The sequence below is a fragment of the Arachis duranensis genome, chromosome 4 (assembly GCF_000817695.3).
Source record: "Arachis duranensis cultivar V14167 chromosome 4, aradu.V14167.gnm2.J7QH, whole genome shotgun sequence".
Taxonomy (NCBI): domain Eukaryota; kingdom Viridiplantae; phylum Streptophyta; class Magnoliopsida; order Fabales; family Fabaceae; genus Arachis; species Arachis duranensis.
The window spans coordinates 11,474,713-11,500,378 of NC_029775.3; the positions used below are offsets into that span (position 1 = coordinate 11,474,713).

The following is a 25,666-nucleotide window of genomic DNA, read 5'->3' on the forward strand; positions in this document are numbered from 1 at the left end:
AATATTTGATGGCAGTATGGGAATCAAAAATAAATATGTCAATGACGTCCTAACGTTCTTGAAGTGACCATCTTTTTGTTTTGTCCAACAAAACATGATTAAGATAATTAGACAAGTGGTTTGAGTAAACTTACGAACCTTCAATGTAGTCAATTATAAGCAAAGAAAAACTAAGAATTAAAGGAATATTCTATTTGAAGGAATTGAAGTAAGGACTAAGGTCGCTTCTATCTCCTTTTCTAATCATCACATCATTACAAAATTATTGCTCTTGAATTTTTTTTATTAAGAACAATGTGATATAAAATCTTCTTGTTTTGGTATAAACTATGAGAATCTAAAATCTATTGGATTATAACTAATCTTCTTAGTAAAAAAAGTCAAGACGATAGTCAACAAATAACATAGTAAAGAATAATGGAGATAGTACTAATATGAGACTAATGACAATAGTTAAGTAATTAAATTGAACATATAATTCAAATAAAGAATAATGTTGCAATAAGAATATAATAGGTTATTAGTAGTAATTAACCGAAATAAAGTGAAGACTCACATACATAAAAAAAAATACATAAAAAAATAGATTACTGCATATATAAGATGAGATTCGGACCTCCAACACTTATTCGAAGGAACTAGTGAACTATCAATGAAGACAACATCGAAGAGATTGTTTCCAAATTTTCAGCTCACAAGTTTCAACAACTTTGACCTGTTTGAGTTATAATCTGAGTTGAAGTACCCAAAATTCAACCAATTATAGACATGGTGCTTGTGTCCTCTGAAGGGTTGACACTTCCAGATTATTATAGTAGTACTGTGTGTACTTAATTTTAATAAAAAATAAAGATTATGCCGCAAATTTAGCTGAATTATCGCATTAAGTTTTGGCGCTTAACTTTGACCTGTGTTCTTCATTCAGCATGAGTTGGAGTGTAGGGCTTACTTGTAGTTATTACTTATTGGAACTCATCAATATTTTATTCTTTGTTTTTTTTCCTCTTTTTAACAATTATGGTTGATAAAATAACAATCGAAAGGATTCAAATTCAAATTAAAGTAACGTGATTTAATTGGCAATATTTAAATGAGTCCTTACTGAACAAAATAGTTACAAAAATGAAGAGCTTTAATTGTAACTAAGCCATTTGTTTTGTGAGGTTCTTGTTTGTTTGGTGTTTAGTTTTTTTGCACCAAGTCAAATTTTGTTTTATTTCTTTATAGATCTTTTAAATAGTTTTTTTCTATAAAAATTTAGATTAAATGTACAAATCTTTTGTTTGATTTAAAAACTGTTGCTATTTATAAAAAAGAAAGAACTTTTTTTAATTATTTATCATATTTTAAAATATTTTAAGAGATTTTTGTTATCTTGATCTTTTAAAAATATTTTTATGAGCTTTTAAATTTTTTGGAACATTTTATGTAGCGTATTCTTTGAAAATAGAACCAATTGTTTTTTTATTCATTATTGATAAAAGTTACTGCATGACAAAATTTGACTCCACCAATCCAAATTTGTTGGAACCGAGTGTTTTGTTGGTGGTGATTTTTGTTTTTGTTTTTTTTTTTTTATAGTCGAAGATATGTTGTAGTTGCATTGTAAGTGGGGTGGATATATATAGATAGTCGAACATGAGAGCCCAAGAGGACGATCCTCGTGAAAATATGGGCCCAGCCCTAATGCTCTTTTCAGTGTATGGGTCGGGTCTCCTTGATCCAGATGGATCATTTGTTCGGTTCGCGCCAGTCTTCTGGCCCAAGCCCAAGTAAAAAAAAAAAGCAGACTTTATAGTTTATACTTTGGTGCTATGCATTCGTGATTGTGTGGCGATGACAATTGGCAATTGGCAACTAGCAACGGCCAACTGCTTTTGTATTTTATAGATCAATAATGTTAGAGAAAAAAAAATTGTTTTATTTACCAAACATTTACGGTTATAGATTAGAGCATAAGATTTTTTTTTCCCATGTTATTCTACTTCAGAGAGCTAACAGAATTCAGTTAGAGAAATTTCCAGTTTTGGTAGTTAGTTAAAGCCAGCTGTGTTAGAAGTTAGAAGTTACTAGAAGATTAGTTGTAACTTCGTTCCAGCTTTGTATAAAGTAAGCTTCGTTCTCCGTTTCACTTCTCTGCCAAGTAGTAGAGCTTTTAATTTCCTCATTCATTTTCTCTTCATCTCTTTAATTTCCTCTTTCTAGTTCTTCACCCTCTTCACTTGATCCTTCACAATAGAGATTGATGATGACAGCGGATTCCATTTCCACCATGAATTTTCACACATACCATTGATCCTATTAGTGTAAGATAATTTTATAGTGCCGTAAAATGTTAATTCATGAATTGAGTTGAGGTCTTTTTTGTGTAACTTGTTAGGTATATATAGTTTTAATGTTCACCTAATTCTTTAGTTAATTCTATCATATAATATTTTGGTATAGTTTTCTATAGAGTCTGTGGTAGTGCAAAATACTTTTATCCTTAGAAAGCAAAAAAATTTAAGCATGCATGACATAAGTCATTGTCTAAAAATAAAAGGTTGATAATAAGTTTTTGGTTATTCAATTCCTAAAGAGGTCAATGCGGGTGTCTCCAAGCCTAAGAGAGTAGGTGGCTTTCTTGTACTCAGCCCAAGTGAATGCCCTAAACAGTAGGGAGGGCCTCTCTGGTGTAACCATCTCCGGCGGAGCAACGATACACGCATTGAGTGGCGGAGCCCCAAAATATGCTATTGACATTCTTGCCTTCTCTGAGTTTGTCACCGCCCTGTGCCGGACACTCACAAATCTTCCATTTGTCATAACCTGATGGTACACAAACATTTTTCTTCTTAATTAATAATATATGTGAACTCACGTGATGTTTTATGTAACATAAGACGTACATACATAAGTAACATGTTTCTTTTATTTTTCCTTAAAGATGTTGTACATGGGTAACATGTTATGTCTATCTGGCTCTCTCTTATCATATATATGAAGCATTGATAGATACCTGTAATAAATCACCGACGTTAACAGAGAAAGCTTTGGGGTCAGGAAGGACTGGGATCCACAGACCATGTTGGAGGGAAATTTGGAGGCCAGAAACAGGGTTGGATCTGAGAAGGGTTATGATCTGAGGGTCAGAATGGTCCCCAAAGGCAAGAGAAGGTGGAAGTGGGGGGTAGTGATTGAATCTGAGGAGTGAGTCGCTATCAGGGTGGTTGATGAAGGTTGTGAAGATGGAAGTGTTGGGGACCCCCAAACCCTCTGCCATCAGCTCCAATATCTCACATGCTAACTCCTCCACTGCATCTCTGTATGCACTCACCACCCTATACCTGCACCATCATTCCAATACTCTATTCACTATCAGTTGCATTCAAACAGGTAAAAGTGTTTCTCAATTTCTGACATCCAATCCCACCTCTTAGGACTACCCTTTAGTTTTCATATATAGCCCCATGTGCTATTCTGCTGCTTTTTATCTATCATCAACGGATACTCATTTAGATATACTACATAATATGATATGGACACGCCTAACATACAAATTTTAAAATTTTATAAGATATTTAATATTTTTTTAATTATTAAAAGTATTTAAAATATTTTTTATTTTAATATTAATAATAATATATATTATTTCTAAACTCATGTCAAGAATATATGTTAACATAAGACTGGACACGCTTATACATGATGGTATTTAAGTGTGTCTAACTGTGTTTAAAATTTTTTTTTATTTTTTATTAAGATACGATTGGACACGATAAACATGCGTGTCAGATAAATGTCGTGTCTAAAATGTGTTCTATATATGAATACGGCAACTCAACAAAGTATCCGTACTTCATAGATTTTTATAATCCCACGTACACTCTAATAATTCAATTCTACTCAATACAAGATTGTAATGAATTAGATCATTGCCTAACATATATTTACTAGTTTAATTATTCTATTAATCTTTATTATTTTACTAAATTTGTAATTAAGTATTTATATTTTTTTTAATTAAGTCTTTACACTATTTTTAATTTTATAATTAGATCATTTTCGTATAAAAAACGTTAAAATTAACAGAATATTCTTTTTGAAAAACATGTGATCAAAGATCTAATTAAATTATTGATTGTAGGTATCTTCAATTTGCGGATACATATTTTATTAACTTTAATATTTTTTACATTAATAAAAATTTAATTACAAAATTAAAAATAATATAAAATTTAATTAAAAAAATAAAATATAAGGACTTAATTATAAATTTGTTAACATCATAACAACTAATAATATATATACTAGTTAAAATAGATCTTAAATTAGCTTATGTGTGAGAACAAAAAAATTAAAATATATATGCTACATGCTAACATGCCGATGAACTGAAATTTTATGTTTATTTCAAATTTCATATTTTATGATGATGTTTATGCTTGATTTTCCATTAAATATATATGGAAAAATATAGACATAATTTGTATCATCCATCAATTGAAAGAAATGTATTATATTATATATGGTACACATAAAATTTTTCTCTCTAAGGATTAAAAATATTTGATAGACTAATTCTGACTATGTTTTTAATTACAATAAAATGATTAAACTAGAATTTTTGGATAAGTATATTTGAAATATTAGAAGTTCTTCAAACATATATAGGAATGATATGCAAATAATTATCGCCTAGTTAATTAAAAGGTGCAAAACAAGGGTTACCTATAGCATAACGGATATTCCAAACATAATGGATAAATTGCGCGTCCACACAATTGGATGTACAAATACTTAGATATTTGAAAATAAAAGTAACTTAATTAATAAGTAATAACTGATTTTAAATTATCCGTTTAGTGATTTATCATAGAATAGAGTATAACTTTTACTTTAAGACTAATGTATATTCACAAAATAATAAATTTAAAAATAAATATGTATAAATAAATCGTATTGTTAGGTGTGTTTGCAACAACATATTTTAATAATTGATTTGTTTGTAACGAATTAAATTGAAAATGAATTTTGGAGCAATTATGTAAGATAGTAGGAATTAATTTGATTTACAGATTTATATAATAATTTGATTTTATATTTTTATCTTTTATTTGTTATACAATATTCCAATATATATCACCAAGAACCACCACCATCATCACCAATATAGACTACCATCTCTTTCATCTCCAAACCCTTTTATATTAATTCAAATAGGGTAAATGACTTTTTCATATGTTTAACATGTCAAATTATTTTAATTTCAATCAAACTCTACAAAAAAAGTAAAAATATTTGAGAGAAGTGTTAAAATAAATACATAGGATTTACACATTAATGATCAATTCATCTTTTTTTTATCCATTTCAAATAAAGAATTTGATTTTAGAATCAAATCATCCTAATTTTATTGTGTTCTAAACACACTCATAAGGTCATTAATTACAATAGTGTTACATAGTGGGAGAAGCAACTAATGTCATTAATTATTGATAGATATATAATTATTTATGTTTTTATCTATTAACTTACACTTTTAAAATAAGTAATTCTATGATATGATATTAAAATTTTTATACTAAATAAATTTTATAATTTAATTTTTTATATAAAAATTTTAAGTATAAAACAAATAAAAAAAGTCTTATGCATAATTCACACTTTTTAAAACTCAAAATTTCTTAGAAAAAAAATATATTAAATATATAATCAATCATATATCTTAATTATGAATTTAAATTTATGAAATAAATAGTTTTATGATAATTTATAATATTACAACAAAAATTATTTTTAATAAAAAATTTTTAGTGACAATAATATAATGGCCACTATATGTCTCTTATTTAATTTATATTTTTGTAGTAGTTATATATTTGTCGTTCATCAAAAAATATTTTTATCAATAATGATACAATTGTCGCTAAAATATTTTAGCGACAAAATATAAGACGGTTAATATTTAGTTACTAGTAAATATATTAGTAGTTATTTTTATTACAGCTAAAAAATAAACAACTGTTAAAAAAATTATTTTAGTAGCTAAGAAAAAGAAAATTGGATGATAATAGAAAGAAGGAAGGACCACTTCACTAAGAGATACATGCATAGAGCAAGCTGTACAAGTGCTGTTGTGTAAAGAAAGAAAGAATGGTTCCATCACTCAGAATGAATGGCATTGCATTGGAACCTTCAACACTACATTCTCTCTCCCTTACTTGTTGCTCTCTTACAACTCATACCCAAGGTACGTACCTCCCAACCCAAACCTTATCATTATTCATTGCTTGCATAATTACAACTAGCTTATTATTTATATACCTCCATACACCACAACCTAGCTACTACAAAACAATATTAATTATTTGTATCATTTTATGCATATAGTTAAACAATATCTGTAATAAATATAAACAATATTTTTAATCTCCTATTGTTATGTTGAAGATTACTTGGTCTACACTATACTATAACTAGCAAAAGAAAGAAAAAAGTATTTGGAGTATATTGTATAAAAGAGGAGAATAAATAAATATACAAAAGAAAAAGTTGTCTATCTAGTAGTTGTTAAATGGAGTTATTTAGAGTTTATAGCTGGGGATTGGATATAATTTTTTTGGGGTATTTTTAATCATAGATTTTAAATTTAAAAAAATTAAAAATAAAAAATAAATTTAATTTATAATAAAAAAAGTTATCTCATGTTAATTACTTAAAATTTTATTTTGAATAACACTATACATTTAGGTTTTTTTATGAACCAAGTTCAACCAAATTAAATAATAAAATTTAGAATAATATCAATCATTACTAATTTTTGTTATGTTTGATCAATTTATTTAAACTTGGTTAATAAAAAGATTTGGATATGTAATATTATTATTTTATTTTCTATTTTTCTTTTGAAAATTGGTAATAGTGATCCGACCTATTTTTAACCTAAAACGAAAAACAATAATCTCACCTCTTCAAAACACTACAAGATTAATGGAAAAGATATGTCATTCTCTTAAAACAAAAGAGTGCGATAATGCAAAAGTAATGGACAACAACATTCTAAATAAAAGAACAAAAAAAGAAATGGGTGCACATACCTGAAGTTTGATGGGTCATTGGAGATGGTTGTGGAAATCTTAGAAATATGAGAAGCACTTCCATTTAAAAGGAGGTATTCCACCTCACCAACGTCGCCATTGAACCCTATGTTCTTGCATCCATACCCTAGCCGAACGCTATCGTAATTGGATGCAAGTTTCGCCTTTTGGGAAGCCGGCTTGGCGAAGAAGTCGAAGCCGGCTTCCTCCATGTTGTCTATTATGTGTTGAGGAATCCGGTGGTTGATGACGTTGAAGAATCCATACTCTTCGCTGGCTTTCACGATCAGCTTTGCAACCGTTGCTCTTTCTTTGGATAAGTCTATGGTGGGAAGGTTGATGGATACAATCTTTTCGGTTTGGATTGAATTGGGTGAAGCTACCACCATTTCTTATATGGAAGTTAGAACACACACAAGGTGTTGAAAGTATGTAGAAGAATTAAAGGGATATAATATGTGTGTTGGTGAATAGTGAATAGGGGACCTTATTATTATATAAAGATGAGAAAAGAAAAATAACAAGATGGATAGAGAGAAAGAGAAAGGTTATTATATGTGTGATGGGATTGATGATGAAGAAGAGCAGGCAAGAAGTGAGGAAATGTGAACAAGAATGATGGTCTATTTATACAGAAACAAACCATCATGGGAGCGAATCTATGCACAAAAAACACCATTTATTATATTATTACAAACACATATTATGCAGGTAAAAAGTTTATATATATAAAATCTGGAATTCTATCACCTAAAATTCTAAAAATCGATCATTGTTAACAAAAAAAAGATTTAGTAAAAGGACAATAAAAAAATGTACACAAATAAAAGAGACTCTTACACAAGAAAAAGTATAAATATTGAAGTGATTTTTGACTAATAATAAAATGAATTTAGATTGGTGAAGTAGTTAATTTATTCGTCCACTTAAATAATTATGGCTGCGTTTGTTTCGGAGAATAGGATAGGACAAGACACTGATAGACAGAGATACAAAATTTTATGTTCTTGTATTCTATTTAGCAATAAACTAGAACAAATTATGAAAATTTAATTTATTCTCTCTTTTTTTATTTAAAAAATTTGAGATGAAAAATATAATAATAAAAAATATAATTATGAAAATTAACAAGAATAATGAAAGAAAAAATAAAAAATAAGTTGTCTCTTGTTAGGGTTTCTGTATCTTTTTTATCAGGATGAATACAAAATATACTAATTCAGTGTTTCTGAACACATTGTCTTTATCCATGTCTTCTCTGCCAAACACAATTTTATATCTTTGTGTCTTTATCTTAGTATCATGTCTATGTAAACAAACACAGCCTAAATGTTAATGGTTTAAATACAACCTTCATTTATATATATAATAATTCATTAATTAACAATGAATCCTTGTATAAAATTTAGATCTATAATTAATTAATCATTGACCTATCACATTAGAAGATAATGGAATAAAAAAAATTATCAATGATAATGTCATCATTTGATTAGATGCATGACAACATAATTTTGTTATGCATAATTAAAATTTAAAAACATAGTAATAAAAACATTAAAGAAAATTGATTTTTAGTTTAGTTATCAGTTTGAAATGAACTTTCAAATCCAATATTTTCCGTTAATTAGAATTGAATTCTGAGCTTTTTTTTAGAGAAAAAAAAAGTTGTTTAAAGTCACTTTTATTAGACATAAAATTAGGGTATTTATGTTAAAATTAATTTTACTAAATTAATTCTGATAACAAGTATTAATTTTATTTGGAATCAATTTCATACAAATAGAACCAACCATATACACCACCAAGTCATGTAAATAATATAAGATGGGCACTGAATCAAACTTCGTTAGATAGTAATTCAATTATTAAGAGGAATATTTGTTCATGTAATAAATGACCACATTTTTCAGACATTATTTATGAGAAAAAGTAATTATCCCAAAGGTGGTGAGTGTTAAAAGAAAGAATGTTCACTTTTTGGTACATCACTAGCTACACATATTTTTTTTCCCGGCATAAAAGAGTAATTTTTTTCACTTTTTATCGATTATTTCAATAATAAAAAATAGTAGTAACTATTCAAGTAAAGTGTACATATATAGTGAGGATTATGTTATGGTGAAAAGTATTTTTTTAATGAAAAATGTAGAATTGTCCTTTTTATAATAAAAAAATATCAATGCAATAATGCAAATTTCTCTTAAAAATTTTAGTTAGAATCTCCAATCTGATTTTTACCCAATTTCATTATTCACCAAAGAAAATTTTCATATAGTGATGTGCATAACATTGTTCTTTATATATATATATATATATATATAGTTCAAAATATCTTCTAAAATTAATAAAATATAAAAAATTTGTGTGTTTGTCATCACCAAAATTTATTAACCTTCTAGAATTTCAGAACATTTTAATAACTGTTGATTTAAATTTATTTTATTTAATTATTGATATAATGATATAAATGATACTAAAAGTGTATGTATGTATATATCATAATTACTTTTATTATATATTATAATATTATTCATTATATAATAAAAATGATTATTACTGTATTTTATAATTAGTTTAATTTTTATGGTTTTATAACCTACAAGTTTTTGTTTTAAATTTGAATTTTAAAATATTCATTTTTATTATAATATTTCAAATAATATTTATTATGTATAAATTAAATATCATTTTAATGACGTTTATTCACTAATATTTTGCTTCATCAACAAAATGCACAATAGAATAAAAAATGAAAATAATTTTATATGTTTTAATTTAATCAGACTCGTAAATATGGCATCCGTATGTATATAACGGTATCTAATATTTTGCAAATACGAGATTCATGATGGATCAATACCAGAAACAAAAAAAGTGATAAGATTTATGATGGATAAGCATAGATAATTTGTTAACTACACCAAATAATGTATAATATCAATTTATTCTATCATACGTAATATAACATCCAAAACAATAGTATGTAAATCAACTTAGGTTGGTACAGTGGTTAGTTCATTAGTCATCTTAAGTAAGGTTATATTTATTTTTAAAAATAAGTCAAAATATTAAGATAAGAATATAGAGACACAAAATTGTATCTAACAGATAAGATATAGACAAAAATATTATATTCAGAGACATTAAATTAGTATATTTTGTATTAACCTGACAAAAAAGACACAGAGTTACAATTTATTTTTTATTTAATAAATTAGGTTTTCATAATTTGTTCTAATTTATTACCAAACAGAATACAAAAATACAAAATTTTGTGTCTCTATTCTTTGTGTCTTGTTATCAATATCTTGTCTTAGCTTGTTCTGTTCTAAAAAACAAACGCAGCCTAAATATCGAGATTTTGAATCTGATTTGTACATGCAATAACTCATTGGCTAATAATAAACCCTTAAACAAAGAAAAAAGCAACCTATAAATTGAATTAAAATTGAAACTTGATTGAATTCTTTTCTATATACGATAAAAGGCATGATTTAAAAAATGTAAGCCATAGATAGACCCAATATAATTAAAAGTTGGATACACTATTATAAGAATATCCAAACTAATAAATGAAGCTATAAATAAAGCATCTCAATTGTTATCTTTATTATGTTTGCTTTGCTCTTAATCCATTTTTTCATCATCCATCACCCACTAATGAATGCTAATTTGAGGTACGGTCTAACCTTCTTGTTATATATGGTCAATGCAGGTCCAGCACTACAATCCTACGTCTCTATCAAAACTCAAGTACCTATAGAATTCGAAGCAATTATTAGGAGTGTGTCTCTTTAAAATAACAATTAAAATTAAAAGATTTAAAAAAAGTTTTTATACATGTAAAATAAATGTTCTTTTTTTTATTTTGATTTTTTTACCATATTAGTGATAATATAATGAAGAAAGGTGATCAAATTACCCACAAAAATTGTTGGTCTAGAATTTCTTTATTTGTTGTTAGGGGCTACCTTAACATTATTGCTTAGTGGTGGTGTTGTAGCTTCCACTTAGAAATATATTGATAATGATGAAGAAACAAGGATTTTCCATGTGCCTAATACTGAGGAGTACTAGGTGATGATAGTGAAACATGAATATTATATAGGCCCCATGTCGAACAATGTTCACACTACTTGCAAAGCTAGATATCCTACTTTGTTTAAGCATTGACCTTTTGGCTCATGTCAACGTATCCACATTTTTATGTTTAGACCAAACAACTACAACTATGGAAGCCACATATATAGCACGTACTCTTCATTCGCTTCATTCTCGTCCACTCATTATTACATTTCTTCCACAACAATATTATCAATCTTGTAGGACTAGTATTCGAAAAAGAGTCTTACATTACAAGTTAGTACTTAGGAAAAATAATTATGGGACATTAAATTTTTTTAATATAATAGTTAATTTTTGTAGTAATGGTTTTTTCAAAGTTTTATAACTCGTTAGGTTAGTGTTTTTATTGAGAGCCGACCAATCAAAAAAGGGATTGAGTGAAGTGCGTAGAATGAAACTGTTGAGACTTGAGACACTAACTCTTAAATATGATTCTATATTATGAGTCTTGTGGGACTAATATTTTGAAGTGAAAAAAAATTGCACACCGAAAAACAAAAGATAGAATTTTATAAGGTTTTGGATTCTCCAATCGTAATAGCTAGTTTTTGTGGTGATAGTTTTTTTAATTTATATATCGAATAGAATTTAATTTTAAAGCACTGATAGTTAAGAATTTTTAAATGATTATTTTAGACTATCATTTAGAAATGAATATATTCATAATTGAGTGGAAACAAGCTAAGTATTCCCAATAAAATTTGACAAATTACTAAGAAGTATTCAGTAAAAAAAAATAGGTGTCCCATTCCCAAAAACAATTTGACCCCACCTTAAACTCTACTCCCAAAAATAATTTGACCCCACCCCAAAATTAAAATCTCTAAGCCCATAACACTCTTCTCCTTCTCTCATTTCTCAATTTTATCTCTACTCTCCTTCTTCTTTTTGCGTAGCTAATGCATTAGCTTGCTGCCTACATTTTCATCTGTCTGGAGTCTGTATTATTGTCGCAGAGTCGTCTACGCTACTAGCTTGTCGCTGTCTCGGTGTCTTCTGATTTATTCTGCTCGTCTGGTCACTTGCTTTTTGTTTCTATATTCACTGTCTCTTGCTGGCTCGTTGCTAGTTGTCTAGTTTATCGCTAGTTCATTATTGCTCCGTTATCGTCTTTTATGGTCTTGTACTCTCGCCACTCCGTCGTCTCTGTCGCTCTCTGCCTTTGTGTCTGTGACTCTCTCGCAGACTCGCCTATTCACTCTTCAGTAAGAATTGATTTTATCAATTTAGAAATAAGAATTTGATGCTGTTTGAAATTCGAATAATTGATGTGAATTAAAATATTGATGTGAAACTGTGAATTTGAATATTTGATGTTGTTTGAATAATTGGATTATTGAATGATTTATATTTGTGTATATTGATGTAAAATTGAGTTAAGATATTGCATTTTGTTGCTGAAAATTAATTGGATTTTATAATGAATCTTCTTATTGGAATTGTGAATTATTTTTACGGTGAATCTCGTTATTGGAAGATGCTATAAGATGAAAAATAATGTTGTGGGATAGTCATTTTTAAAATTCAGTGGTTTGCACCTTGGTGGCTTACTGATTTATTGTCAGTGCAGTTATATGGTGCAACATCTATATTTTTAGAATTTTTTTATTATATATATTCTTAATTTGATGTTATATTATTGTGTATTTTTCTTATTCTTTGGTTTATGTTTTGTATTTATAATTTTATATTCTACTTTTAAATTTGTATGAATTGTAAATTATTTTTATTAATTAATTAACTTAGGTTTATAAATTTATTCTTTAGTAATGGAGAAATATTTTAAAAGAACATTGTCGTTGGAGATTAGATCCCAAAATAATTCATCGACCTCTTCTAACAAAAGAAAATTTTTAGAATTCAAAGTAGAAAGTCTTATAGCAGATCCAGGACAACGACCAAAGACTTTAAGTTATCATCTGAATGACAAAGATAAAGTTAGATGTGCATATTTACAAAAAAGGCCTTTATCAACCAAGGACTCATGATTTTTCGGAAACTACTTGTGGTTTTTCTTTTTGAAGATTTAATCCTAATTGGTTTGATGACTATGGCAACTGGTTAGAGTATAGTATATCAAAAGATACTATTTTTTGTTTTTGTTTTTATCTTATGAAATCCGAAACTGAAGGTGGTGAAGTTTTTGTAACTAATGGCTTTTAAATTGAAAAAAAAAAGAGAGACTACAAACTCATGTTTGAATTCATCGTAGCGCTCATAATCGAGTTTGGAAAAAATGTGAAACACTTATAAGACCAAACAACACATCATTGTTGCTAATAAAAAACAATGAGAAAGTTAAAAAGAATTATCAAATTCACTTGACAGTAACAACTGATTGTATTAGATTTCTTTAGCAACAAGGATTGGTGTGGTAACGATGAGACAGATGATTCTGTTAACCAAAGAAATGTTTTGAAGCTTCTAAACTTTTTTGCGCAACATAATGAAGAGATTGGTCGTGCTTTCAAACATGCTTGTGGGAATCTTAAACTAATAGCACTCTCAATCCAAAAAGATATTGCAAAAGCTGCTGCAAGTGAAATGACAAAAATTATTATTGATGATCTTGGGGATGAATTATTTGCTATTTTGGTTGATGAAACCCGCACGCAATATTTCTATTAAGGAGGAAATCTCAATTTGCTTAAGGTATGTGAACAAAGAAAGACAAGTTAGGGAGCATTTTTTTGGTCTTGTTTATGTTTCTAATATTAATATTTTATCTCTAAAATTAGCATTGGAGTCATTATTAGAAATATATAATTTAAGTTTATCAAGAGTATGTGGACAAGGATATCATGGTGCAAGTAACATGCAAGGAGAATTTAATGGTTTGAAAATTTTGATATTAAAAGAAATTTTTATGCTTTCTATATACATTATTTTGCCCATCAACTTCAGTTAGCTCTTGTAATGATTGCAAAAAAATAAGTTAAAATTGCTTTGCTTTTTAATTTATTAACCAATTTGTGTAATATTGTTGAAATTTTGTGTAAATAAAAAGATATACTTCGTGATAGTCAGATGACTAAGACAATTGAAGTATTAAAAAGTGAAAAAATTTCTAGTGGACATGATTTGAATTAAAAAATAGCTTTAAAAGGAACTAGAGACACTAGATAGGGTTCACACTATGGAACTCTACTTAGATTAATTTTTTTATTTTCTTCCGTGGTTAATATTTTTGAATTTATTGAGGAAGATGGAAATAATTCAAAATAAAGAGTTGAAGCATGTCATTTATTGAATGTCATTCAATCTTTTGAATTCATTTTTAACTTGCACTTGATAAAAAAGTTTTAATTACTCTATTGATCCTATAGTTTTGTAAAATTTTTAATTAGGTCCCTATACTTTTTTTTTTCTTTTGATGGAGTCCTTGCACCAAATTTTTTTTAGTTGGGTTCCTATAAAATTAAGTCAATTACTACCAAGAGGGACCTAATTGAAAAAAAAATTGGTGCAGGGACCCAATTAAAAGAAAAAAAGTATAGGGACCCAATTAAAATTTTCGCAAAACTATAGAGATCAATAGTGTAATTGAACCTAAAAAAATATCTTGAGAGTTACTAATGAGTTATCTCAAGCGTTACAAAGGAATGATCAAGACATTGTAAATGCTATGGCATTAGTCAAAGTGTCTAAGCAACGGTTGCAAAATATAAGAGATGATGGTTGGTCTCTTTTACTTAACAAAGTCTCACTGTTTTGTGACAAACATAATATTACTGTTCCAATAATGGATGATATATTTGTGTCACAAGGACGATCAAGACGCAAAGTTAAAAAAATATCAAATTTGCATCATTTTTAAGTTGAGATATTCTATCAACCAACTTCAAGAACTCAATAATCGTTTTATAGAGGTGAATACTAAATTGCTTCTTTGCATGGCTTGTTTGAATCCAAGACACTAATTTTTTGCATTTGATAAGGAGAAGTTGATTCAGTTAGCTTAATTCTATGTATTAGAATTTTCTTCCACTCAACTTTTGGCACTTGACAGTCAACTTGAAAACTTCATACTAGATGTGCGTCCTGATGATTAATTCCCGGACTTAAATGGAATTCGTGCTCTTTTTTAGAAATTGGTTGAGACTCAAAAAAATATTGTTTATTCATTAGTGTTTCTTCTTTTGAAGTTAGCCTTAGTTTTGTCCGTAGCAACTGCATCAGTTGAAAGAATTTTTTCTTCTATGAACATCATAAAGAGTCAATTTTGTAACCGTATGGGAGATAAATTTTTAAATAATTGTTTAGTGACATATATAGAAAGAGAGACATTTGATTGTATTGACAATGAAAAGATTATTCAATCTTTTCAAAATATGAAACTTAAAAGAATGGAATTCTAAATTATTTGTTATTAATTTAAATTATTATTTTATTATTTTAATTTATTGGTTGAATAATTTAAAGAGTAATCATATTTTATAATATTATAATATAATTATAAAAATTATTATTATATTATATATATTTTGTCCTGCCTTATAAAATTTTTTAGATCCGTCACTGCGTGCATTCAATCATATAATGTTATATTAGTAAAAATAATTACTTTTTATATTGACTACATAAATGATCATTTAAAAAAAATAATTATAATTATACGGTAATGTCTGCTACTGTGTTTGCATCTCTCAAGATCAATCGGAGATCAGCACGCCATTTCCAAGATATGATATCTTGGATTTTCAACACCAAACAATTAATAAAACCAGCGCAATCCTGTAAATTATTGACAATAATAAAGGTCTCCACACAGTCTGTCTCACATATAATATCTCTTTTTTTCGAGTCCCAAGCCAAAAGAAAGCCTCTCCAAATACCAAACAACTCTCTTTGTAGAATACTATGACTCTCAATTGTTTCCAGACAACCTCGTTGTCACCTTCCCTTCCAATCTTTCTAACACAGGAAAAACTAACCCGAGCACCATTGCAAGGATAGCTAGTATCACAATTAATCTTAAAGGTACCCACCAAGGGAAAAATTCAAGAGCCACTAATGGTGGAAAGGATAGACACTTGTTGCAACTCAAAAATATTCTGGAGCTCCTTTTCCAAGGACAAAGCCATACCAGTCACCTTGTCTATGCTCGTGGGAATGAAAGATCTCGTTATTCCTCGAACGCCAAATCCACCAAAGATCAGAATAGAATCTAAAGGGACGTTATTTGCTATTATGTAAGAACCAATTTATCAAATCCAGTGGTTGACCAGAGATTCCCAAAACTAGCCAAACTAGCTAGGCTTTTGGACAATCCCGAATGCAATGTAAAACTGATTCCTGACCTGAGAAACATTGTGGACAACTATCCATGTGTGAAATGCCCCTCTTAAAATGAAATATAGTAGTAGGAAGAGCCTCTCGAAGACATAGCCAGACTAAAAATTTGTGCTTTTCCAGAACATGTTGACGCCAAAGCCAAAGCCAATTTCCCCTATCCTCCCAACTAAACATCTTCTTACTGAGCTACAAATAACCACTACTACGAGCGTCATAAACCTTTGAAACCGCACCAGTCCAACACCAACTGACCTTTGAACTAGCTTGAACATCCGGGTTGTAAGAGTTGATATTGCTCTGCAGAGACTGATTTAGAGGAGAATAGATATCTCAAGGTTCCACTTACAGATAACCAAAGGTCTAAGATCTAGAGATCCAAATAAGAAATATGAACATAATCCATCTCATGACACAGTCGCCCCTCTATTTTCCATTTAGAAAACCAAGTTCTGTTCCAAATCCCCAATGCACCGAATAAAACCTTCCTTTAAGATATTCCAAGCTCGACATATACTCTTCCTAACATACGATCTCTTGCCTCGAGACCGACTAAATCATTCATCCTTAGAGGAATGGTATTTTTTCGTCAACAGTTGAACCCATAGCTTGTCAGGATGGTGAAAAAGTTGTCAAGCTAGCTTTTCGAGAAGAGCAATATTAGCACAAAAAGGATCTCTAATTCCCAGATCCCCAAACTTCTTAAGGGTGACTGACACCTTCCAGTTAACTATATTCAGGCTTCTACCATCAACTAACCCTTCCATAGAAAGTTTTGCATCATGGATTCTATTTTATTAGTTACCCCTTTAGGGAAGAGAGATACCTGCATGCAGTAAGTAGGAATCGCAGTCACTATCAAATTGAGCAAAAAAAGTCTGCCCGTCTTATTAAGCAATCTCCCTTTCCAGCTGGCTAGCCTTTCCTGATTCTTGTCCAGAACATCATTGAAAGTTGCGTGTGTCATCCAAGAGTGATTAAAGTTCACCTATAAATACTTGCCCAAGTTCTGGATGAATCTGATGGAGGACATTCCGGTAAAAATCTCTTTTCTTGTCGCTGAAACATTCCTGGAGCATAGTGCTTTAGATTTCTCCATATTAACTTTCATTCCAGAGGCTCTGCAGAAGTTTTCCAAAGCTACCATTACAATTTAACTTGCTATTTTTTGGCTTTACAGAAAAGAAATAAATCATTGGCAAACATCAAATGAAAAATTATTGGACCCCTCTAGAAATCGCAACTGGCTTCCAAAAGCCCCTATCAACTTGTTGATTAATAGAACAGGACAATTGATGAGCGGATAATTTATACGCTTTTTGGCACTGTTTTTAGTATGTTTTTAGTACATTTTAGTTAGTTTTTAGTATGTTTTTATTAGTTTTTATTTAAAATTCACTTTTCTGGGCTTTACTTTGAGTTCGTGTATTTTTCTGTGATTTTAGGTAATTTCTGGCTGAAATTGAGGGACCTGAGCAAAAATCTGATTCAGAGGCTGAAAAAGGACTGCAGATGCTGTTGGATTTTGACCTCTCTGCAATCGAAGTAGATTTTCCGGAGCTACAGAAGCCCAATTGGCGCGCTCTCAATTGCGTTGGAAAGTAGACATCCTGGGCTTTCCAGCAATGTATAATAGTCCATACTTTTCTCGAGATTTGATGGCCCAAATCGGCGTTGCAAATCAGCTTCAGAATTCCCGGCGTTTAACGCTGGAACTGGCACAAAAATTGGAGTTAAACACCCAAACTGGCACAAAAGCTGGCGTTTAACTCGAGAAAAAGTCTCTACACATGAAAGCTTCAATGCTCAGCCCAAGCACACACCAAGTGGACCCCGGAAATGGATTTTTACGTCATTTACTCATTTCTGTATTCCCTAGGTTACTAGTTCACTATTAATAGGACCTTTTGACATTGTATCTTTACCTCATGACACATTACACGTTTCTTATTGTATCTTCTATGGCATGAGTCTCTAAACCCCATGTTGGGGGTGAGGAGCTCTGCTGTGTCTTGATGGATTAATGCAATTACTACTGTTTTTCATTCAATCACGCTTGCTTCCATTCTAAGATATCACTTGTTCAGATGCAAAAGAATCACTGGATTCTATTCCGACCTGATTGAGAACCGACAGATGAATAGCCGTGCTGTGACAGAGCGCGTTGACCATTTTCACTGAGAGGATGGGAGGTAGCTATTGACAACGGTGAAACCCTACATACAGCTTGCCATGGAAGGAGCCTTGCGTGCATGAAGAAGAAGACAGTAGGAAAGCAGAGATTCAGAAGATAGAGCATCTCTAAAACCTCAACCTGTTCTCCATTACTGCAAAACACAAGTATTTATTTCATGTTCTTTTACTTTTCACAATTAAACCTGAGAATTATTGATATCCTGACTAAGAGTTACAAGATAACCATAGCTTGCTTCAAACCAACAATCTCCATGGGATCGACCCTTACTCACGTAAGGTATTACTTGGACGACCCAGTGCACTTGCTGGTTAGTTGTGCGGAATTGCAAAAGTGTGATTGCAATTTCGTGCACCAACAATCTCTCCATGCACAACACAAACAGATACGATGACATAGGGTCTTGTTGTCTAAAACCCCTGCTCAGAGTGAAGCTATTTAATCTATCCCCATTTCAAAGGAAAGACAGCGAGGAAGCAATAACACAATGCATAATCAGATTGACTGTCAGAAAAGGAAAGCCAAAACTCACAAGGGTTTGTTTCAGAAACTCCCAATCCACTCTATCGTACGCTTTCTCCAGATCAATCTTAAAGGCCAGGGTGCCTTTCTTTGGCTTTGTCTTCTTCATGAAAAGGAGAACCTCTTGTGCTACAATGATGTTGTCTGCAGTTCATCTCTCCGGGATATACCCTCTTTGAAGGGACCCAACAATCTCTTTGATATGGGGACAAAGTATATTGACTAGGACCTTCGTTACAACTTTGTAAACCACATTAAGAGACTAATAGGTCGGAAATCCTTCATAAAAATTGAATTTTCTACCTTTCAAATAAGAACCACAAGAGTTTCCATTATCCTTTAATCCATATCCAAACCAGAAAACGCATGCCGAACCATAGTCCAAACATAAAAACAAACAATCTCCCAATATTCTTTATAGAAGAAAGTCTGAAACCCATCAGGGCCCTGTGCCTTAAAAGAATGCATACTCAAAATAGATGACTTAACTTCTTCCAAAGTAACTGGCACTCTGAGGCTACAACAGGCTTCATCATTTAGGGAAGGCAGATGCACATCACCAAGATAACCTAAATCCACATCCTCCGACTCGCAGAATAAGCGTTTATAAAATAATTCTGTTTCCCACACCCCATCTTGAAGAAAGAGACCATGAATCTTATTATGTTTTTTTTGTAACAAGAGTCTGGACATGAATGAACTTGGTATTTCTATCCCCGAATTTTACCCATTGCCCTCTGGATTTCTGAAACCATAGAAGTTCTTCTTGCACAAGTGTGTTATTAAATTTCTCAATCAGCGATTGTTCTTTTTGCAACATAGACAAATCCTCCATTACTTTTAGTCGCTTCTGAAGAAAATTAATCTGTCTCTCCAATTCGCATTTCCTAATGAAAATGTTGCCGAACACTTTAGAATTAAACTCTAAAGAGTTCTTCTACACTTCTAAAAGCTTGCCATGCAGCTCTGATGGGCAAAAAATTGAATCCGCACAAACTAACCGGCAAGTGTACCGGGTCGTATCAAGTAGTAAAACTCACAAAAGTGAGGTCGATCCCACAGGAATTGATGGATCAAGCAATTTTAGTATGGTGATGAATCTAGTCAAGCTAACAAGTGATAATTTGAGTGAAATTGGATCAGCAGAAAGTAAATTGCAGGACATCTAAAGGGCTGAATAGAAATTTTTTGAAACTTAAATTGATGAAACTTAAAGAGCAAGAAAGTAAAAGAGCTGAATCTTAAATTGCAAGAAATGTAAATGACTGAATCTTAAAGTGCAAAAAAGTAAAGTTTCAGAATCTAAATTGCAGTGAAACTTAAATTGCATGAATTATAAGGAAAATGGGTGCAGGGAATCAAATCAGCAGTAAACAATTGCAATTAAAGTGAATTCAGAGAGATCTAAATTGAAGAAAATCAAGGAAAATGATTCATCAAGGATTGGAGATATCATAATCCATCATGAATCAATTGGATCTCAACTCCTTTCTCAATCATATGAGTAGATCTATGGCAGATTAAAATTGATTGGATCCCAATTCTTTGGTAATCTAATCTCTCTAATCACAATCAATCTTGCCAATTCCTTGATCTAATTATCATGAGAAGAGTTAGAGCATATTCTCTTCTCCATAAGCCACACAAATTCTCAAAACCTCAATTCTTTCCGAATGGTGTTGGTTAGGAGAATTGTGAACGATAGAGCTCCAAGTCTAATACAAGTGATTCCCCATTCGAGACTCACACAAGCATTGAGCTGAATTAAACCCCCTTCCGGAGTGAATAATTCACAATCAAAATAGAAGATATCCTATAGCTACACAAATAAATTGAAAAGAAGAAGAATTTCATTGATTCATTATGATTACAATAGAGCTCCTCCCCCTAATGAATTTGGGGTTTAGTTCATCATTGCTCAAGTAAAAACTAGAAAACAGAAAATTGCAGAGAAATACAGAAGAGAGAATACAAAGAGAATTGAGTGTAGAGTTTCTCAATTAGGATCCCTGACTCCCAGCCTTTATGCCCTTTCTAAATCAAGTTCTCCTCTATTTATACACTTTTTAATTCAATCTTCAAGTCCTTGGATTGGGCTTTTTGGCCTCTGTTGAAGCAGGCTAGAATGGGTCTTAGTTGGTACCGTGTGGATGCTCCCAGGAGAACGTAGCGTTCTTGAGGAAGCGTAGCGCTCGTGTATCCACGCGTAAGCGTCACCCATGCGTGTGCGTCCTCACTATCTTCAATACTTGTCACGCGTACGTGTGATATACGCCTACGCGTCCTTTGCAGAGCTCTCCTTGAGAGCTTAGCGCTTGCGTCAAGAGCGCTCTCCCACGCGTACGCGTGAAAGACGCATACGCATGGATTTCAAAATGTCACTTCCACACTGCCGCTCTATCCACGCGTTTGCATGACCCTTCACAAATGCCTCGCGTACGCGTCGATAGCCAAACTTTAAATCCAACTTTGAAGGTTATCGCAGGCGCTCTTGGTGGGGAACGTAGCGCTCTTGGTTGAAGAAAGCTGCTCCCTCCCACGCGTACTGATGACTGCGCATCATGTACCCTTTTTCTTATCAAAAATGGCCATAAAAATCAGCATAATCTCATTGAATCAATGCAATTTCATGAACCAAATGATATATATTCTGGTACATTACTTTGAAATAGGATTGTGTTGAATTTCAGATGAAAAGAGCAACAGAATGGGAAGAAAACAACAAATAAAGTTGGGAGTGTGAGGTTGGGCGTGCCACTTGAAGCTCTGGGCATGGCACGCCAAGCTTTTGAAGCCAAATCTCAAAGAGGGCGTGCCACTTGGTGCTATGGGCATGGCACGCCAAGTTTGTGGAGGCAAGATGTCAAAGAGGGCATGCCACTTGGTGTCTTGGGCGTGGCACGCCAGGCTTAACTTCCAGAGGAGTGATTTTGAGGCCCACTTTGGGCGTGGCACGCCAAGCATTGGCGTGGCACGCCGGGGAATATGCCAGCCTGACCTTCTCTCATACAAATGAAGATATCTTGAGTTACACAACTCCAAATAGAATGATTCTAGTGCCATTAGAAAGTGGATATCCAGGGCTTTCCAACCATATATAACACTTTATAATGGACACTAGAATTGAGGAAGATATTGACCCCAAAAACACAAGGAGAAAAACATGTCACTGCAGAGTTATCAGCCTGACCTCTTCATCTTCAAAGAAATATAACTTGAGTTGTAGAGGTCTAAATGAGATTATCTTGGTGGCATTGAAAAGCTCACATCACGAGCTTTCCAACGATATATAACACTCTAAGGTGAACATTAAAACGAAAGGTGAAAAAGGCCATTATTTTAGTGTTGCAAAACCTGGGCGTGCCACTTGGAGTCTTGGGCGTGGCACGCTAGTTCAAATGGCTAGAGAGGAGATTTTGGTGCATCATTGAAGGTGTGGCACGTCAGATTTGGGCATGGCACGCCAGTTTCACAACATATGGGGCGTGGCACACCAGAAGTGGAAGTGGCACGCCGGGCTACTTGACAGACTGACCTATCCACCTTCAAATGGGCATAACTTGAGCTACAGAAGTTTAAATGAGTTGATTTTAAAGGTGTTGGAAAGCTGACATCCAGGGCTTTCCAACCATATATAATAATTTATAGTGAACATTCATTTTGAGGCCCAACCAACTCCATACTTTTAACGTTGCAAAGTGGGTCATACTCCAAAGGGCAAAATCAAGTGGGAGTGGCACTTTAAACCACACGCCAACTTCTTCCTGCAGCCCCCAACCTTCAACCAAGCGCACTCCAACTCTCATTCAAACCACAATTGTCAACCAATCAATGCCACAAGAAGCATCTAGAATAGTTTATTTTCATTTCATTGTAATTCGCTTTTAATTTCATTTAAGTTTGTAATTAAGGAGAGCCTATATAATGGCCTTAGTTTCATAGAATTAGGGAGCTATCTATTAGGCTGGACACATTTGGAGGAGTGAGTCTTCGGACCCTCCTTCCCACCATTCTCTTCTCCTCTTCCATTTTCTTGTAAATATTTTAGTTATGAATTACTAACTCTTTCCATTGGGAAAGAGAGCTCTATTATTTTTCAATGGATTGATTGTTTTTATTCTTCTTCTCTTTATCTCTCTTTGATTTACTAGAAGGCATTTCGTTCTTCATTCTAGCATTCAATTATCTTGGAAAAGAGATTGAATGTATTTGGGTTTTATGGGAACCTTGGAAGAGGAATCATAAAACCATGCTTGAAATCCTTTCTCACACTTGAGTAGGATCTGGGTTTTGGTGTTTGGATATGGTGACGTATAATCCTTCCTCTACTTGGACCTATGAGGATGTGTGGTATAATCAGAGAACAAGCTTCATCTCTTCTCATGAGCAATTAGACCAAGGAATTGGCTATTGATCAAGATTTGAGAGATTGAGTCACCAAGGAATTGGGGCTCAATCAATCAGGATTGCCAAGAGGTCAATGAGTTGCATGATTGAAGATGAGATAAAATCAATTAATCCGGAGAATGCAATATCTCTTTATCCCAATGTTTATTTTATCTTTCTTTCTTTTATTTACTTTGTGGTCATTTACATTTTCTGCACTTTACATTTCTAGCACTTTACTTTCTTGTACTTTACTTTCCTTGCCATTTACTTTCTTGCACTTTATTGCTTTCCTTTACTTTCATGTCATTTACTTTTCTTGTTGATTATCACTCAAAATTGAATCGTCTAACTAGGATAATTATTCAACTATTGCTTGCTTAATCCAATTAATCTCTGTGCATATGATCCCACTCCATTGTGGGTTATTACTTGACGACAATTTGGTGCGCTTGCCAAAGAACGGATTCATTATATGTGGGTAGTGAATTCCGAACTCATCACGTACACGTCGTCCACGCGTACGCATGCCCTTTCAAAAATTCCACTTCTATGCGTACGTGTCACCAACGCATACGGGTCGCCAGTTAAATTTTCTTGGGTGGAGAACGTAGCGCTCTTTGAAAGGGAGCGTAGCGCCAAGGGTTGTGCTGTAGGGGAACGTAGCATTCTTTAAACAAGTGTAGTGCTAAGGTGCTCTTCTCCCCTGCTTCTTTTCCACCTAATATCAATCAAACAATTGCATCAAAGTTTGCTATAATCATAAGGTTTTTGCATCATTCATATCATCAAGTAAAATTTGTATAAAATCTTATGAAATGTGAATTTTGCTTAAAAACTAATAAAATTTTTTAAAGTTTGGGCGTTTAACTCCAACTTTTATGCCAGTTCTGGCTTTTGACTTCAGAATAGGGCAGAGAAGGGGCGTTTGAATGCCAGTTTGCATCATCAAAACTCGAGCAAAGTATAGACTATTATATATTTTTGGAAAGCCCTGGATGTCTACTTTCCAACGCAATTGGGAGCGCGCCATTTAGAGTTCTGTAGCTCCAGAAAATTTAGTTCGAGTGCAGGAAGGTCATAATCCAACAACATCTGCAGTCCTTTGTCAGCCTCTGAATCAGATTTTTGCTCAGGTCCCTCAATTTCAGCCAAAAAATACCTAAAATCACAGAAAAACACACAAACTCATAGTAAAGTCCATAAATGTGAATTTTGCTTAAAAACTAATAAAAATATACTAAAAACTAACTAAATTATACTAAAAACTATATAAAAACAATGCCAAAAAGAGTATAAATTATTCGCTCATCAGTTGAACTCTAGCATCCTCTTCCACTATGCTCTGGGGAGGCATATTCCTGGGAGGATTTATTCCAGCCTCTGGTTAGTGTTGACCCTCCGAGTGTATGAATGAGAGTCCTCTCTGGATGGTGGCAGGTGCAATGCTTCCCTCACACTCTTAGGACTGAACTTCATAATCAATCCTCGGACCATGGTGTGCCAGTTCTTCGAAAAGGGTTCATGCCTTGGCATGCTTGTACTTCACCCAAGCGTTGGCGTAGAACTCCCTGACCATAAGCATGCCCATGTCAGTCACGGGGTTGGTCAGAACTTTCCGACCCCATCTCAGAATCTGGTACTGGATCTCTGGATACTCATCTTGTTTCAGATCGAAGCAAATCTCAGGGATCACTTTCTTTTTGCTCACTATCTAATAGAAGTGATCCTTGTGGGTCTTGAAGAAGAATCGGGTGAATCATAAAGACCGAAGGAATTGGCCTTCACTTTCTTATTCCTTGAGAAGGATTCACCAGTTTTGGGTGCCATAGAAATATTAAAAACGAAGGAAAAGCAGAGCTCCAACACCAAACTTAAAAGTTTTTCTCATCTTCAAGCAAAGTAAAAAAATAGAAAGAAGGGATAGAAAAAAGTAATGTAGTAATAGAAAAGTGAAAAGAAAAATAGGGGAAGGAGGGAGGGGGCTCACGGCTCTGTGGCTTGAAGGAAGGGATAAAGATGATAGTGTATGAAAAAGATGAAAGAATAAGAAGAGAGGAGGTAA

General features: G+C 32.2%; 1 protein-coding gene across 1 annotated transcript; it reads right to left on the reverse strand.

Moving 5' to 3' along the window:
• Positions 1-2,565: 2,565 nt before the first annotated feature.
• Positions 2,566-7,468, reverse strand: LOC107483321 (gibberellin 2-beta-dioxygenase 2). The gene is made up of 3 exons (XM_016103944.3): positions 7,080-7,468; positions 2,999-3,326; positions 2,566-2,808 (listed from the first exon to the last, which is right to left on the reverse strand). The coding sequence occupies exons 1-3, from the start codon at positions 7,466-7,468 to the stop codon at positions 2,566-2,568; spliced, it is 960 nt and encodes a 319-aa protein (XP_015959430.1).
• Positions 7,469-25,666: the final 18,198 nt, after the last annotated feature.